At 35.6% G+C, this 16,357-nt stretch overlaps 1 protein-coding gene across 7 annotated transcripts in view; it reads right to left on the bottom strand.

The window, feature by feature from the left end:
• Positions 1-16,357, bottom strand: part of PALLD (palladin, cytoskeletal associated protein) — a 189,541-nt gene that overhangs the window by 108,311 nt on the left and 64,873 nt on the right. For 6 of the 7 annotated variants that reach the window (XM_064417660.1, XM_064417661.1, XM_064417655.1 and 3 more), the window contains 7 exons: positions 16,284-16,350; positions 15,597-15,702; positions 14,554-14,628; positions 11,904-12,045; positions 10,323-10,346; positions 2,142-2,261; positions 1,050-1,362 (listed from right to left, as the gene is read on the bottom strand). In XM_064417660.1, the coding sequence (XP_064273730.1) occupies positions 1,050-1,362; positions 2,142-2,261; positions 10,323-10,346; positions 11,904-12,045; positions 14,554-14,628; positions 15,597-15,702; positions 16,284-16,350 (847 nt within the window). The remainder of the gene's footprint in view (positions 1-1,049; positions 1,363-2,141; positions 2,262-10,322; positions 10,347-11,903; positions 12,046-14,553; positions 14,629-15,596; positions 15,703-16,283; positions 16,351-16,357) is intronic. The other variant, XM_064417659.1, reaches the window with a different exon arrangement.

Here is a 16,357-nt window from a genome sequence, read left to right as displayed (position 1 = left end):
TTTCACTGCTCTGTCTTTCTAGCTCTTCCACCCCTCCTTCCCTTCTACAATTGCCAGAGACTGCTTAGAATGACCAAGAGCAATTGAAAGAAAAAGTGGTGAGAGGGGAAAGGGAATACTGTTGGCTTGCTGTCTCAAATGTGGTTTTATGCATTTAAATTCAACATGAGTGCTAAAAAACCAGCATTTTTATATTTTGCAAGTTTCCTGTGAAAAAGTGGAATAAAGCAATGACCTAGCTAAGTTTGAAGACCATGTTTCATGCTTCTTCTTAAATATTTTTATAATTTACAATTCCTTCCAACTATTGATGCAAATGAAATAAAGTAATATTTAAATTCATCACATTCCAAATATTCTTTAGGGAGATGGAAAAGAGGAGTCTGTGCAATATCAAAATCAAACTATAAGCTAACAGGGAGCATAATAATATTGCTTATGCCTAAGGTATCACCATTAACAAAAGGTAAAAATATTGCTGTAACTTTTTTACCACTCATTTCTCTGTCCTTTCCTAGAGCTTTGCCTTCTCAGATTTCTAGATATAAGAGAGCTATTGTAATCTGGCTGAAAGCAGAGAGAGATATGTGTTATACATAAACATAAGATATAATAAAAAAATTACACACCTGAACAGTCATGGACTACATAAACCCAAGCACATGCAGAAAAAAAAAGACCTAACCAGTGCTGAAACAGAAATAGCATCCAAAAATCTCAGGCCCCTATGATCTTTACATACAGTGACTGGGGAAAAAAAAAGGCACAGAGCAACAGCCTCTACAATATTTCTCTGTTTGTGACTTATCTTAAACCTCTCTAAAGACACTGGGATATAGAATGCACTTCTCTTTGATGTAGCACTACGTAAAGGACACAAGTGTCTCCTGTATTCAGCTCTTTGGCACATCAATCACAGCAGCCAGAAGACTGCTCAAGGGACTGGCACTGTGACTGTGCATTTGTCTAATGCTAAATCACTTCAGGCAAAAATTTGCTGTCAACAAATATCAAGTTTATAGGAAACAAAACCACTCAAAAATACTCACAGCTTTGGTTTGGCAAGCACAGGTGGTGGCTCCTTTGTGGGTGAAAGCAAGACAGCTGGAGATGGGATGGATTTATCACCATTTGTCTTGCTGCTAATCATTCCATTTACTCCATGAAGAGGATGAATACCATTTGATTTTTCCTCAGGTGAACTGAGCTGTTGTTGAAGGTCTATCACACCAGGTCTCAAGTCAGTGTTATTTGCTTGGTGGGTATCTGTATGTTTCTTAGGAGGAAGCTCAAGAGAGCTAATTTCAGCTGGAGGAAGTGGTGAGAAATGATGGAAATCATCACTAGAGCATTCCAAGTTGGCTAAAAGAAATCAAAAAGAATGTCTCTTCAACAAGTCATAGACAAAGTACATGGTAAATACAAGGTATATTTTCAGTTTTTTAAAGGTGAAATATCTTTGGTTTTATAAAGGCATTTTTCTAGTCCACCTATTGATAATTTATGCTGAATTAGATTAATGGGTGGCTATTCATTTTCTGAGTGTGCCTCATGGGAAAGGCACAACTAAAAACCTTAGGGACCTCTCTAAATCTATTTCAGGAATCAAGGCACTAACTGAGATTGGCAAGTATGGATAACAACAGCTAAAACAGGACTTCCTCTTCCTGGAGTTTCAGGATCACTGAGGAACAAATAATTTAAAAATGCTGAAGAATGCATGTATACATGGCAAGTTTGCAATGGCAGCTGGGTTAGTGCATCCCATGACAATATATATGGAAACATATCACAAAACTGAACATATCATTTCACGGTGTTTTATTTTACAGAAGGTCACCTCTAGTAGCATAGTTTCATATCTTTAATTTTGCCTCTGCTGCCATCTAGTCTTGAACCATAATGCTTAAGATATGCCAAGTTATGGCAGAACTTTAAAAATCTATTTCATATTAATAAAAATATTAAACTAGGGAGTGAACATAAGAAACATTGTTTGCTTTATATGAATGCACTGAGGTTGACAAACCCCATGTCTTACAACTACCATTTTCCACAAAGAAAGCAGAGTAACAACTTCACAGGTAAATTAATTATGCAAGATTTATGTCTAAACACTCCTCTTTCTCTTTGTCACTTACCTGAGCAGACAGTCAGTTGTGCACTGCTTGTTATTGAACCATGTTCATTTGTTGCTGTGCAGGTGAAAATTCCTGAATCTTCAGGAAAAGTTTCTGCTATTACAAGTGTACATATCTCCTCTGGAAATAGAAAAATAAAGTGCATTAAAAAACTATTTAAAGTACCATGTAGTGGTTTTTGCACTGTATGTTAAAAGGACACCAGAAAGTAGAATTTTACAAAGAAATACTGAGAACTGCAGAACTTCCAGCATAAATGGCTTTAAGGAAAATAATTTTGCATCTGAAAGAAGTAAATTCATCAAGCTGTTTTCAAAACCAGCTTGAACAGTAATTTTGCACTTACAAGTCTGCGCAGTCATTTTACGCACTCAAAGTTTTTTTAATGCAGGATAGTACTAATTAATACAAATGAATGTAAAGGTTTCCAGAAACAATTATCTTTGCAAGCTCTTTGTACACCATCAGTACAAATGTCACACAATTCTTTCTTTGAGTTTTTTTCTGTATTTAATGGAACATTCAGATCAAATCCCATTTCTAGAAAAACTAGAAAACATTTTATCACCACTTCCAATTAACTTTCCTGTGTATACTAACCAGAATTAACAACTCCAGATGCATAAATATTCCTCTTATGCAGAGTTTGGGAAAATAATTTCTGTCTTTGTCTGCACAGCAGTAAGAATGGATACATTAAAAATATAATAAAAAACAGTGTCCCCAAAACCTCTTCAGAATGCTGTGACAGATATATTCTGTAGCTGTTTTAAATTTGTTCATTCTACTTGGATAAGCCATGGTATATGCTTTGATTATACTAGGATTTCTGTCAGAAAATTCGTGTGAAGTATATTAGGTTGGGTCTTACAGTGACTTTTACAAAATCAGTTTTATCCATTTATAATGAGCACACAACTATTTAGGCATATTTTTCCAGTTTCTTCGAAGAAGTCACTTTGTTTTATTTCTACTTGTAATGGTACTTTTTAAAAAGATGTCACAGTACAGATAATTTAAATAATCCTACTATTTACACAACATACACATAAAATTTTATACCTGGACAATGTTACATTATGCTACATTGCAGGTCTCCTTAATTAATTCAGAGTTTATTTTGTTTATGCTGACTGTTTAGTCTCAAAACCAAAGCAGAGAAATTTTATAATGTTCAGTTTGATTAAAAGAAAAAAAAAAGAGAAAAATGCATTTTGCAATTTGGATACTTAGACACAATCCCATATATTATCACAAAATCAGTTAATAAAAGCATACTGTAAAATGAGGAAAAGTACTTTAGAATCTAATAACTTCCATATGAAAATTATTCTGTAGAAGAGGTTCAGTAAGGTCAGTTTCACTTCTCATAGCTCAAATAGGAAAACATTTTCAAATAGTGGTTGTTTGTTTTTTTCCCCTGTGGAATGACAGACCACTGTCTCATTTAGACAGTTAACAAAAAAGTTACTAATTTTTTCCAATTATAAATGACAATGTATCCAAAAGCTTCCTGTATTGGAAATGGGCTAAAAATGAATGACTGACTAAATGTTTGGCTCGGAGTTGGTTTTCAGACAGCAGAACATGCCTTTATTTTTGGCATCGCAAACCAGTCATTCTGCATAGCTGCTAGAGTCATGTCTGGTAACACTGTAGCACGTTGGATCTTATCTAACACAGATGAAGATTAATGACTCATGAAAGGTCTTATCAGGAAAGTAATGGGTAACACAAGCTAGTTTTTGAACTACTGAGATCAGCTTTTTTTAGAGCCTTGGTGTGTCATAAGCAGTTGAAGCTGTATTGTTAACCACACGTGCGTATTCCTGGACTGAACTGACCCTGGGGATGTAATCTTATACAGGCAGCATTCGAGTTTCCTGTTCATTTAACAGAATGCTGAAAGCTGGGTCTTTCAGGACTGCAAAGGAAGATCACTCCACCAGGCTGAGAATTGCTCTCTGAATGAGGTCAAAGGCAATATAAAACACAGCAACCAGCAGAAGTCTTATTTTTCAAACAGCAGAGCTAATTAATGCATAACATTCTTCCAGATTTTTAAGTGTGTAAAATGATCACATGAGAAGAGCCAATCTTCACTCTTCAGTGACAAAAGAATTCTAATGAATTGTAGAATGATGTGCTTTGCTTGCTGACGAGGTATGTTTTAAAATTATATATGGTAGATTGCATATATCTACCACAGATCTAGATCTAGATCTAGATCTTTGTAAAAAAATTCAAAGTAAATTAATGATGAAAATAATCAGAGATTAAAATTTAGTCTTTTCAACCAGACAAACAAACTGCAACACATTTGTGATCAATCATAAGAAAACTGGCTAAACTGAAAACATGGAAATCCTAAGAATAAATCAAAAGCCATCATGGGCAAAAAGCACATGTGAACAACACATTGCTATCTTTATTGATTTTCCTTCTCCAAGCCAAGAATCACTCACCCCTTGCTAAAAGGCTTACTACTGTGGAACACATAGAAATGAAACACTAATTTGGCAAAAGAAAGGTTCTTTCAAGATTTCCGTAACACACTCTGGATATACTCAGTGTTCTGGATATTTTTCTACCTTTACATCCTGACTTATGTAATTATTTTACTTTCTGGTACTGCGCTAAGCAGAATCAGAAGATTTGAGGGAAATAATGTCTGTTCTACTTCCTGGCGTTCATCAGCTGACAAATAACTTCATCACAGAAATGTGTTCCAGAAAGCAGCACTGAAATGCTGTTCTCAGGGCCTTAAAACATATTTAACACTTGACTAAATGAATACAAAAGCATTTTGTTCACTGAAACATGTAAAATGCTTAGGCATGCAAGTACTTGACTGTTTTGTCAGTTATTTAGAAAGAACGATTACATTTTACACAGCAATTCTTTCCCTTTATGGCTTATGAGTCCATTAGGAAGAATAAACTTTGGTAAGAGAGAAAACTATTGCATTTTAACAAATTTTATTACTGGCAGTGTGTTTACTTCAGAATGTTTCTCTGTAATACATTAAAGGTAGAGCAATTCTTATATCTGCAACTTCATCTCCGAATGTGACCATTAGCTTCCTCCACTGTAACACACACACAGAGCTGGGGAAATAAGTACAGTCCCTTGCTGGTAGCTGTTCATTCCTGTGCAATGAACAGAGCAATCTCCAGAGCTGTAGGTTCAAAGCCGTAAGTTTTCTGATACACAGGGACAGTGGGAAGTCACAGTTGTGGTTTCCTGGTAAAAATCCAACAAAATAGATTGCCAGCTTGTGTCTTATTCCCTCTTATGTTCCACAAGTGTTTAACTCCAGCTAAACTAAAAGCAATAGGCCCATCAGGTTACTTCTCATCTAGGTATCTGTGCATTTTTTATATAAAGAAGATAGAAAAGAGTGAAAATAGAGAAGAATGTGCAGAGTAGTGTAATAAATGGTAGTATAGCAGAGCTGTAGATGCCTTAGCTTGCAATAATGTAACAAAAAATTTATTCAATGTGTCTGTTTCTGATTATCACTATCGTATATACCTTTATCCAGTCAGACAGCTGTTCTGGCTAATTTAACAGGCTTTATGTTACTCAAGGAATGAACAGTAAAATTTTGAGGAGATGCACAAGACTTACTATGTTTGAAGACATCTCAATCAGCACTTAAAAAAGACTGGTAAGAAAACTGAACAACAGCAAATGTGATTGTGAACAATAAAATGCAGTTTTAGGGTGGAGAGTCTAGGTTACACAATATATAATCAGTAACCAAGACGTCTGCTATCTAGCCACATTGGGTACAATAAATGGGAACACTGCTATGGCAGCAAAAACCTTAGCCCCCAAAGCATTGTTCAGGTTTGAGGAGAAATTAATCCTCACATAGTACAAATCAGATCAGTTGTTTACTTTGAATTGGGAAGCATCAACAAGCAAGGATAGTTGTAACAGTCAGACTTAAGATGAGGTCACTGACAGGGGCAGAATTCTGTAGGTATCTTGGGAGCATGGAGTACAATTGAAAATTTAACTGACGAGTGATAATATGTAAATTGATCAGACCACCTTAAATGCAGGGGAATTTTAGCCTATTTTCAGTTTTTTTCTTAATCTGACTTGAGATATGGCTGATAGAAGATTACTCTCTCCAAGCCCTTGTTTGCTTCTCAGCAGTGAAATAAGAATACAGATCCTTAGTCATAATTCTCTTATTTTCACTAAAGAGTGCAAGGATCTGGCATACATGCTAACCTACCAAAGCTTCTATGTTTTGAATTTCATCAGCTACCAGAAAGGTGATTTTCTTCGTGCAGGGAAGCAGTAAGGATTTCTGTAACATTTGCCATGTATTTTCAGTTTCAAACATTATGTAGAAATAGGGAGGAAATTCTAAAGGAGTTACTAACTAGAGTGGAGACTCTGGAACACAGTAAAACAGGAAACAAGAAAGCACAATCCAAGAGAAGTGATGACTATCTTTTGAGATGTGTTTTGTGAACATACACAGTATTGTACTTAGGAAAAAAAAGGTATATGTGGCAATTCCCTGGCAATTTAAGCAAAATTACTTCATACAGTTTTCTTCTTACATGCTGTTAGACAATCGTTCTAATGTAATTCAATACAGTTTGTGGCTGTCTCCAGACAGCTGAGTAATGGTCAAAATATCAACAGCTGGCAAGTGATTCCATGGGATTTTTCATTCTCAGGCAGCCTGTTTTTGAAGGATTCAATCAGTATAAAGTCAAAATGTCCAAGAAAGAAGTACAGAACAGGTAATTTGACAAACTGTGATGTTGGCTTTGAGTAATCCGACTAGCTATTAATTCACAAAGCAGTCTGGAGGGATTTGCAATGCAAACTGATTTCTGTCTAGACAGAAAAAGGAGTGCAAAACACATTAGAGTAGATAGAGTATAACAAAAAAAAGTAGCCAAAAAAACTCCTTTGCTTCCTAATTTCTTACCTGTGTGAGTTCATTGAATATTTTTCCTTTAAATCATTAGTACTGACCTATCAAACGACAACCAATGTTATTGAGTGCTATAGTGTTTATTGATGGTTGGATTTTGGTTGACAACCAGCAATTAAAGTCACAGTACAACTTGCTACAATTTATGCAAAATTCCATGGATGTTTTACACTTTGAAAAATTTTTAGAAAGCATGTCCATCTTTCAAAATTCTGAATACTTATCTAGAATATGCATATTTCCATGTCAATCTTGAATATGTATTAACCATCTGCATTGAATAGCAGTTATGTGTTTGCTCATGAAAAATTTCCTCTGAAGGCATTGTTTAGCCTGGCTTCTAAGAGTTTGCATTACATCACAAACCAGTGCTGCATCTATTACATTTCTGATAACCGTATCCAGGTTCCCGTTGTTCAAATTTTAAGATTTTCATGACATTGTAAAAGCCAGTGTTACTTATTACCAGTAGTACCACTAATATACAAAACATTGCTCATTATTTATGCCAAAAGGAAATATTTACATTGTGCCCAAACTTTATTTATGTTCCCTTTGCACGCACAAATTGTGTCAATTCCTAGGTAAATAAGCCAGTAAGTGTACTGTCATTAATTTCTGTAGTGTGTAAGACACTGCACTATTTAAGATACTACATTATTTAATAGGGCTTAGTAGGAAAAGATAAGTGCACAAATCTTAAGGGATAGCATAGTATTTAGCTCAATGATTCCAGGGAGAACAAAATACCAAACTGAAATTCTTTCACAGAATGAAAAGCATGGGAAGGGGCTCATAAATATATATTGCCACATAATTACAAGCATGAAAAAAGAAATAATCCACCAACAAACCAGCCAGACTGCAGTCAGGCATTCACTACTGTTATGTCTATAAAGATGCAACAATACAGATACTAAAATTGTTTTGAGATGTCTTCCTATTTTTGTCTTGCCAGCTCCCTTAAGAATGGTATGAGATACCTCGACATTAAATAACTTTTCTCTACTTGAGAAGACTGAAGAAATGCACCTTTCATATAAGAATTCATTCCCTAGTACCCTTTAGAAGACTTCAGGTATCTCCTCTCTGGGTCTGCAAGCTACCCGGAAATGGGAAGGAGAATGTTCAGCACTTTCAACATGATAGTGCAGGTACGTGAGAGGGAGGGCAAAGTGATCTCTTTGGACTCAGAATCTCACTTTCTGTTTCCTATTTCAGGAAGCAGTTATGAAAGCAAGTGGATAATTTCATGAACTAATACATATACATGAACTAATAACATTCTTACGTCTTCCATAGCAATAATTGTCAGAAAGGCTATACAAACCTTGCAACTAACAATATGAAAATTAGTTGTTTATTTATTTAAATATTTAGTTCATCTAGCATTATACACAATAGGTTTATTAAAGAGGGTGAAAGGGTAAAAAAAAAATTACCAAAACTAAACGAACTTTCATGACTATGAGTTTTGACAGAAGAGTGTTAAACCGGATATTAAAAACTCTAAGATAGGTTGGCAAATTTGTATTTCTTAGAAACTTTTGTGAAAAATTTCACTCCTTTCAGATACTATCTATCATTTTAAAGGACAAATTGAACACAGTTCAAGTGATTTTGTAGGAAAGAAGCTCCTAGTAAGAATGAGCCAGATATACCAGGTATGATTCTGATAATGTTGGTAGATTAAATCTAGAAAAGATTTTGCTACTTTGACACTAAGTGCTAGGAGAAATGTTCCTCTGAGAAGGGGGAAAATGTCAACCTATTGATCAGATTGTTTTTTTTATTTTTAAGATATCAAGAAAACAGCTAAACTGGGAGACTTATTCTGTACTATGTATTACAGGAAAATGTTCTAAGAAAGATCTAGAATTAAACTAATTTCAACACAAATTTATTATCTTTTATTTATTTTGTGTTATGACTAAAGTTTGTGTTATGACTATAAAACACTAATAGCCTATTGCTAGCACTTCGACATGTTTTAATTCCTCATTAGAGGTTAATTTGGTTTTCCAATACTCTTCTTTCCTTCATATGGCTCACATTTCCAGCCTCCACAAATCAAATCATTCAGTCACATGTATTCAGGGCATCAGCTGATACTGGAGCTGATGACGTTGCACACCATGATTAATAGTATTAACTGTTAGGATAGAGATGAACACCTGTGTGTGTATGCAATCTATATATGTATAATGGACATGAAGTAAAATAGATATATAAAAATTTTGTGTAGCAAAAAAATTAGTGAATAGCTGACAAAGAAAAGATTTTTCCTCTTTCTTTCCTCTCATTTCCATGAAAATTAAAGGAAAGCTGCATTTTTCCTAGCCTGTACCCTCATAGTCACAGTGCTACTTTACAAACATCTCTCAGCTGCTAGGTCTGTCCTGCCTGTCAATTCAACCCCTCAGAGTTAAAGCATTCCCCCACTTCTAGCATCCTTCAGAGACACTCTTTGGTAATACTCAGATCTGAGATAGAAACATTACACTCATTACATGTCATTAACACTCTCTCCAAATTCAAGAATATTCAAGCACAACTAGCCTCTCTCTTAAAGCAAAGTTCAGATTGTATTGCTGTGCTCTCTTCTAAGTGTTAGACTTAGAAACATTAAAGATCATTCTCAGTCTTTTAGCATCCACTTACTATTCTAGAATCTCTCCCAGTATATATTGATGTATAATGGGAAAATTAAGCAGATAAAACCTGCAGTTGGAAGAACACCTTTTACTTGCTGAAATCTAGGACTTTAATCTTGTGAATAGGCTAGAAAAATTGAGTCAGTGCCTTTTTCTTTTTTTTTCTTTTTTTTTTTTTTTTTTAGGATCAGGTTTTACTTATGTTTAAGACACATCACATCTGCCAAGCTGGATTGGTAAAACTAGCACTTAGTGGTTAGGTATTATGTAATTCTTATGAGCACCATTTGGGTAATGGAATTTTGTGGGACTTGTCCTTTTTCCCTCAGTAGCAAGCAAACCATTTACTCCCCTTGCTGGTCTAAATGGAATTTACTGTTTAACTAATAAAGGAATTGATGTAAAGGACAGAGTACAGTATGGGAGGTGTGATAAAGCAGCATTGTCTTTAAGGGGGTTTCAGTTTACCAATGTTCAGCAGAAACACTTTTCTATTTATGGCTTCAGTACAAACTCAAAGAGCTAGTGAATCAAGAGATTATTTTTTCATATGATTCTTACCAGGTTCAGTGGCAGATCGTGGCTCTGCATATCACATCATAAGGAAGGAAAACAAACAAGAAAAATTTATTAGAGTTTATATTAATAAATATCAATGTACTGAATGAACATATACTGAAATATTGTAAATAAGTAGAGAACCTGTGCAGACATTACAAAATCACCAATATTTAAATTGTTTGTCAGTAGAAGCAGTTCAGTTATTACTTCTAGCCATTAGCACTGAAATGGGAAGAGGAAAGGACTCTGTCCAAAACTGAATCCTGACAGACTAATTTCATGATACATTCCTTTTTCCATCCTGTATTAAAAGCAGCCACTTCAGATTATTGCCTTAGCTGGTTTTGGCTGAGTGCAGCTGTGCCAGATGTGCTAGAACTTCAAGATAAACTGGAGTCAAAGGCAGCCAAGTGGGATGCCACAACTGGCACCCCTAATGTGTTTTTCCTCAGTCCCTTTGGCAGCAGAGTGCAGGCCAAGTTGGCTTTCACTTGGAGTGGTGTTCAGTACATCTGGAATTGACTGAGGTGAAGAAAGCCAGAACCTCTTGTTGCTAGCCAGGCTAGAAACAAGGAGAGGAGTTAATTGCAATGTTAAACCCAGTGCTAGGGTCCAGTGGGACCATGGGTGAAGATTGTAATGGTAATACCTTTAAATTCTTGTAACCTGTGATTTGAGTTGCATGTTACAGGAATTACTGTACCAGGAACAATGTGAAACAATTGAGGAGAAGCCCTCACATGAAGCAGCGCAAGGGCAGTGATGACCTGGCCTGGGCTGGCTTTCGTGCTCAGTAAGTCCATGCAACACACCACCTCTCCTGTCCTGAGTACCATCATAACAGATGGAGCCCAAAGATATGGACTAACTGAACTCCAAGAAGGTTTTGTGACATTTTACAGGGATGATACATAGACTAAGGGAATGATATCTGTGTACTAGACCAAAGGATGAGAAGTGGTGGTTCATGAGGATCTCTTGGCTAGTATGGGACCTGAGCATGACATAAATGGTATGGGAATAAGGGAGTGGAAAATGTTCTGGGTTTAAGTGGGATAGAGTTAATTTTCTTCACAGTAGCTGGTATTGGGCCATGTTTAAGATCTGTGCTTAAAACAGTGTTGGTAATACAGAGACTTTTTTTATAAAGGCCTGTTCTGCTGCTTGTGAGGAGGCTGAGGATGCACAAAGAACTGGGAGGGAACACAGCCAGGACAAACAAAATGCAGTGATCAAGGTGATATTCCAAACCATACGACATCATGCTCACCATATAGATCTGGGTGAAGAAGGAGAAAGGGGTAACATTCAGAGTTAGGGCACTTGTCTTCCCAAGCAACTTACAGAAACTTTTCTTTCCTCAGAATGGCTAAACACCTGTTTGCCCATGGGAAGGGGTGAAAAAATTCCTTGTTTTGCTTTGCTTCTGAGACTTGCTTTCCCTATTAAACTGTACCTCAACGCATGAGTTCTCTCACTCTTACTTTTCCAATTCACTTTCCCAGCACACTGGGGGAGAGTGAATGAGGATCTGTGTGGTCCTCAACTGCTGGCTGAAGTTAAACCATGACATTGCCTTACTTTTTTGGAGAATTCTGAAGTCTGGAGAATCTTGAATTTCAATGCCCTGTCGAAACCACTTAACATGAATGGGAGGGTGTCCTCTGATCCTGCATTCCAATACTACGACTTGTCCTTCAGATGCTGTGGCATTTTGTAGCTCCTGAAATATAAACATCAAAATTAAAATAAATCAGAAGCACTTTACACTCTTAAAAATAGTCTTTTCTTCCCTTTGTAATTAAACTTTATTGTCATTACATTTTTGCAATAGACATTTTCTTTCATTCTGATTGAATTTAACATATCTATATAGTTAAAATTATTGAATATAATGTATTTACAAATACATTCTTAAAAAAGACCAAAGATTGGAAAAATGCAGAAGTATTTAACTCCTCAAATTACACAAGCAGATCACTGCAGTTTGAGCTCTCTGTTTTTGTTCTTCCACAAACTGAAATGAAAACTCTGGAACTAACTACACATTGATTGACTTAATCCTGAGAGAGCAGCTGAGATGCTTTTGGGTCCAGCTCTAGAAGATGGAGCTGCTTTTCATCTGAGCAATATATAACAAACCAAGCAAAATTAGACAACACCAATATGATTAGGATGTATTAACTAGTGTATGGATAGCTTCTGGGACAGTACTCTGGCTGTAATAAATCCTTGTACATATGTGAAAAAATTCCAGAAAAGTCTAGATCTTTAATGAAGTGCTGCAACCAGAGGGAAACACAATATTTTAAGTAACAGAATTGACAGGTGATAGCCACTATTTTTACCTATGTTATCTATCTTAAGATTATAAATAAAGGAGTCCTTTTTACTCTGCAGTGGCTGTCTCATTTCTTTTGCAATTTATTGACAAAGTTTTAGACCTTAGTGCAGCAAAGCACTTGAAGTTAGGTCTAAGCTCAGAGTTATTCTAGTTTACATTCACAGATCTCTATTTAATCAAATACATAAGAATTTTGCTACATGGAAACCTGAAAATCTTTGAGCTGTTCCCTGAACTTTGCATGGGGAGAAATTTATGTCAGGCTGCTGGATTAAGTTTATATTTTGTTGTTCATATCTGGTTTGTTTCTAGTGTAATTACTTTTTTTGATTTTGTATGTCCTGTCAAGTTAGTGAAGAATTTCAGGGACAAGAGATATCAGCATTAGGAAGAAACAGCAGAGTTTTGATTGCTTTGGTAGTCTCTGGATGGGGGATGGACTTCACCTTTTTCCCACTTGTACCTGGAAATTGCCTGCCTCCCAGCCTTGCAGTAACCACATTCTCTAATCTCCCGTACCTCTGTTATTCACCCTCCTGTGACACCTGCCGTATGGGTGCAGAATTATAAGGGACAGAATCACACCTTTCTAGATATGAGACAGGAATATGCTGGAGCCAAGCTAGACAGCTATAGAGAGCAGGGCTTACTCTTACTCTTATCTCTAGGCAAAACTATTTGCAGCCCATACTAATTTTTAATCAAATGTTTTCCTGAAGTAATAACCAAAATACTTCATTTTGGCTTCAGCAAGCAGTGATTAAATAATAATTACTACTATGGAAATAATTGTTTGAGCCACACTGAAATAATATTTTCAGTTGAAGCTGTATTTTATAGATAGGGAAGCATGCCATCCTTCTTTTTGCTGCTTTGCTGCTTTTTGCTTCCCGGTTCTTAAGTTTGATTTGGGATGAAGGTGAAGATAAATATTGACTTAAGTAATTACCTAAGAAATACTGAATAGAATTTTCTGAATAGAAACTTATATTCTAAAAAGTATGATCAGCAGGAGAAAGGATTGGCTCAGCACTGGTGAGGCTGCACCTTGAATCCCATGCTGAGTTTTGGCCCCCTCAGGAAAAACACTGAGGTGCTGGAGCATGTCCAAAGAAGAGCAACAAAGTTAGTAAAGGGTTTAGAGCACAAATCCTACGAGGAGCAGCTGAGAGAAATGGAGCTGTTCAGTCATGAGAAACAGAGGCTTTGGGGGGGATGTAATTGCTCTCTGGGAATTTGTAATGAAGTGGGGGATGGGGTCTTCTTACAAGTAACATGCAATTGGACAAGAGGAAATGGCCTCAGGGTGTGACATGGGAGGTTTAGATTGGATATTGGAAAAATTGTTTTCAGAGAAAGGGTTGCAAAGTAATGGCTACCCAGGAAAGTCGCCATCCATGGAGGTATTTAAAAGCCATGTAGATGTGGCACTCATCAGCATGTATAAGCAGTAGGCTTAGTTGTGCTGGGCTAATGGTTGAGCTTGATGATCTTAAAGGTCTTTTCCAACTTGAGTGGTTACAATTTTTTTCTAAATCAGAGTTAAAAAGCCTGTGTTATTTGTTCTTATCAGTAGATAAATTATTGTGAATGAGGTTTTGTCAAGACTATTATTAGTAATCAGTACTTACCTTGCTATAGTTTACAAAGATTTATCAATGGAGAGCAGTCCTGACCATAAAAAAATTCATACAGAATATTCATTTATATCCACTAGTAGAATGCATAACAACTTCACTGTTGCAGTGGAGAAGTATTTTCTTAGGAAGTCATTGATACTGAAAAGTTTGAACTTGACCAAGCCTTCCTGCATTAGGACACATAATTTTGATATTTTCTTTTGGACTATAAGAGTATGAGATAAAAATCATGATGGATAAAACATACCTTTGTAAAAATAGGTGCAGAATAGATAGGCTTGGGTCCATCCAGATGGTGCAGGTATGAAGTAGGGCTTTGAACCTGCAAAGCAATGCAAGAATGCTGTGAAATGGAACGAATACTTTCCAATAGTTTCAATGATACAGCCCCCACATATATGCAAAAATGCAAACTCTCACATGTGCAGTCTTATTATGGTGTTCTCTTTATACCATATTTCTTGGAAGACATCACTATTTCACATCTTTTATATTCTGAAATCAAAATGCAAGCTTTGAAGGCAGAATATACTTCCAATGAGAATTTTGTATCAGATTGTCTTTGCCTGAAAGTATTTTGAGAATTTGACTCCTGTTAATAGATTCAAGTAAATCTTTTGCAGTGAAGCATTTTTGCTTCTCCTGTTACTACGTACCTTCACTGATGCAGTGATAAATAAACTCAGGTACCTAAAAGCTTATCAAGGTTGGCTCAAGGAAAGGAAAAGAACTTACCATGTACAGGATGATAGAGATTTTAATTTTGTTTGTATTTTATGATTTACATGTAAACTCTAAGTCAGCCACAGTGGCATTAAAGACTTAGCACATATGAATGAACAATGATTTTCTATATTTAACGTCTAGATAGTAAAATTTATTTTTCTCTAAAAGGCCCAAAGAAATGACAACAATATTAAACTTAATAACAAAATTTAAAACTTTTGCTAAAATATATTGCAGGCAGAAAATATTCATTTGTAGTACATTCTTTTAGGACTAGAACAAATCACTATTAAGTGATAAACTCTGTAATGTTCATCATCACCAGATCTGTCTGCTGCTTAAATGCTGTGATACACATTGTGTAAGAATCCATATGTATATTTATTTTTATATCCCATTCAGTGGATAAATGCTTAATTTTTAAAAATTATCATTCTTAATATGGTAATGCAAGTTTATAGTTTAACAATATAATTCCTCAAAATGACAGAGTTTTTCAGATGCTGCAAATCTTCAAAGAAAATTTGAAATACTCTTACTAATTTAAAAGTTGTCTAAAAATACCTGCTGACTGGGCATAGAGATAGGTTGAATTACAGCTGTGGTCACTCCTGATTTTGGTGTAGAAGATCCTATTGTCAAGGAAACAGAAGTGCTTTTCTTTTGGGCCCTGAAAAATAAAAATCCAGGAAGCACTTTATAGGATCTGAAATAACAATGTGTTAGTTTTTAATACGTAAGCCTCCTTGTACTTTCTACATATTTAAATTTGACCTTATCAACTGAAAAGATCAACATGACTGCTGAAAATCAAGATGGATGAATGAAGCTTGAGTAGAACACAACCTCTGGCTAATTTGCACTTCTACGCACAATAAAAAGTACTGATTTAAGATGAAACTAAAATGTATTTTATTCTTTAATTGTAGTCCTCTACATATGTCTTTGGAGGCACTGGATTGGGTGACTATAAATGAAAACTTGGCTAACTTGAGCTTACTTTCAAGTATGAAAAGCTGATATTAACAAATACGTTGTCAGAATAAGGCCAGTCTTCTCTGACAGAACAAGTAAATTAATACAATTTACAGTTATTATACTACACATTTATATCACATGAGAGAAGTAGAAAAGACAAGGCATACATAAGTATACCCCAGATGCTTATTCAGTCTGTAAAACTACCAAAGATTTTCCAGTATCCCTTATGAAGAACATTTACACAATATTGGTAATGCTTTACACACTTACTGTGGCATAGCTCCAGATTTTAATTGGAAAATTAAACTTTCACTCTCTGAATCTGTAGAACTGGCACCTGGAAA

This window comes from Passer domesticus, chromosome 4 (assembly GCF_036417665.1).
Source record: "Passer domesticus isolate bPasDom1 chromosome 4, bPasDom1.hap1, whole genome shotgun sequence".
NCBI classification, from domain to species: domain Eukaryota; kingdom Metazoa; phylum Chordata; class Aves; order Passeriformes; family Passeridae; genus Passer; species Passer domesticus.
This window is presented reverse-complemented; position numbering and strand designations above follow the sequence as displayed.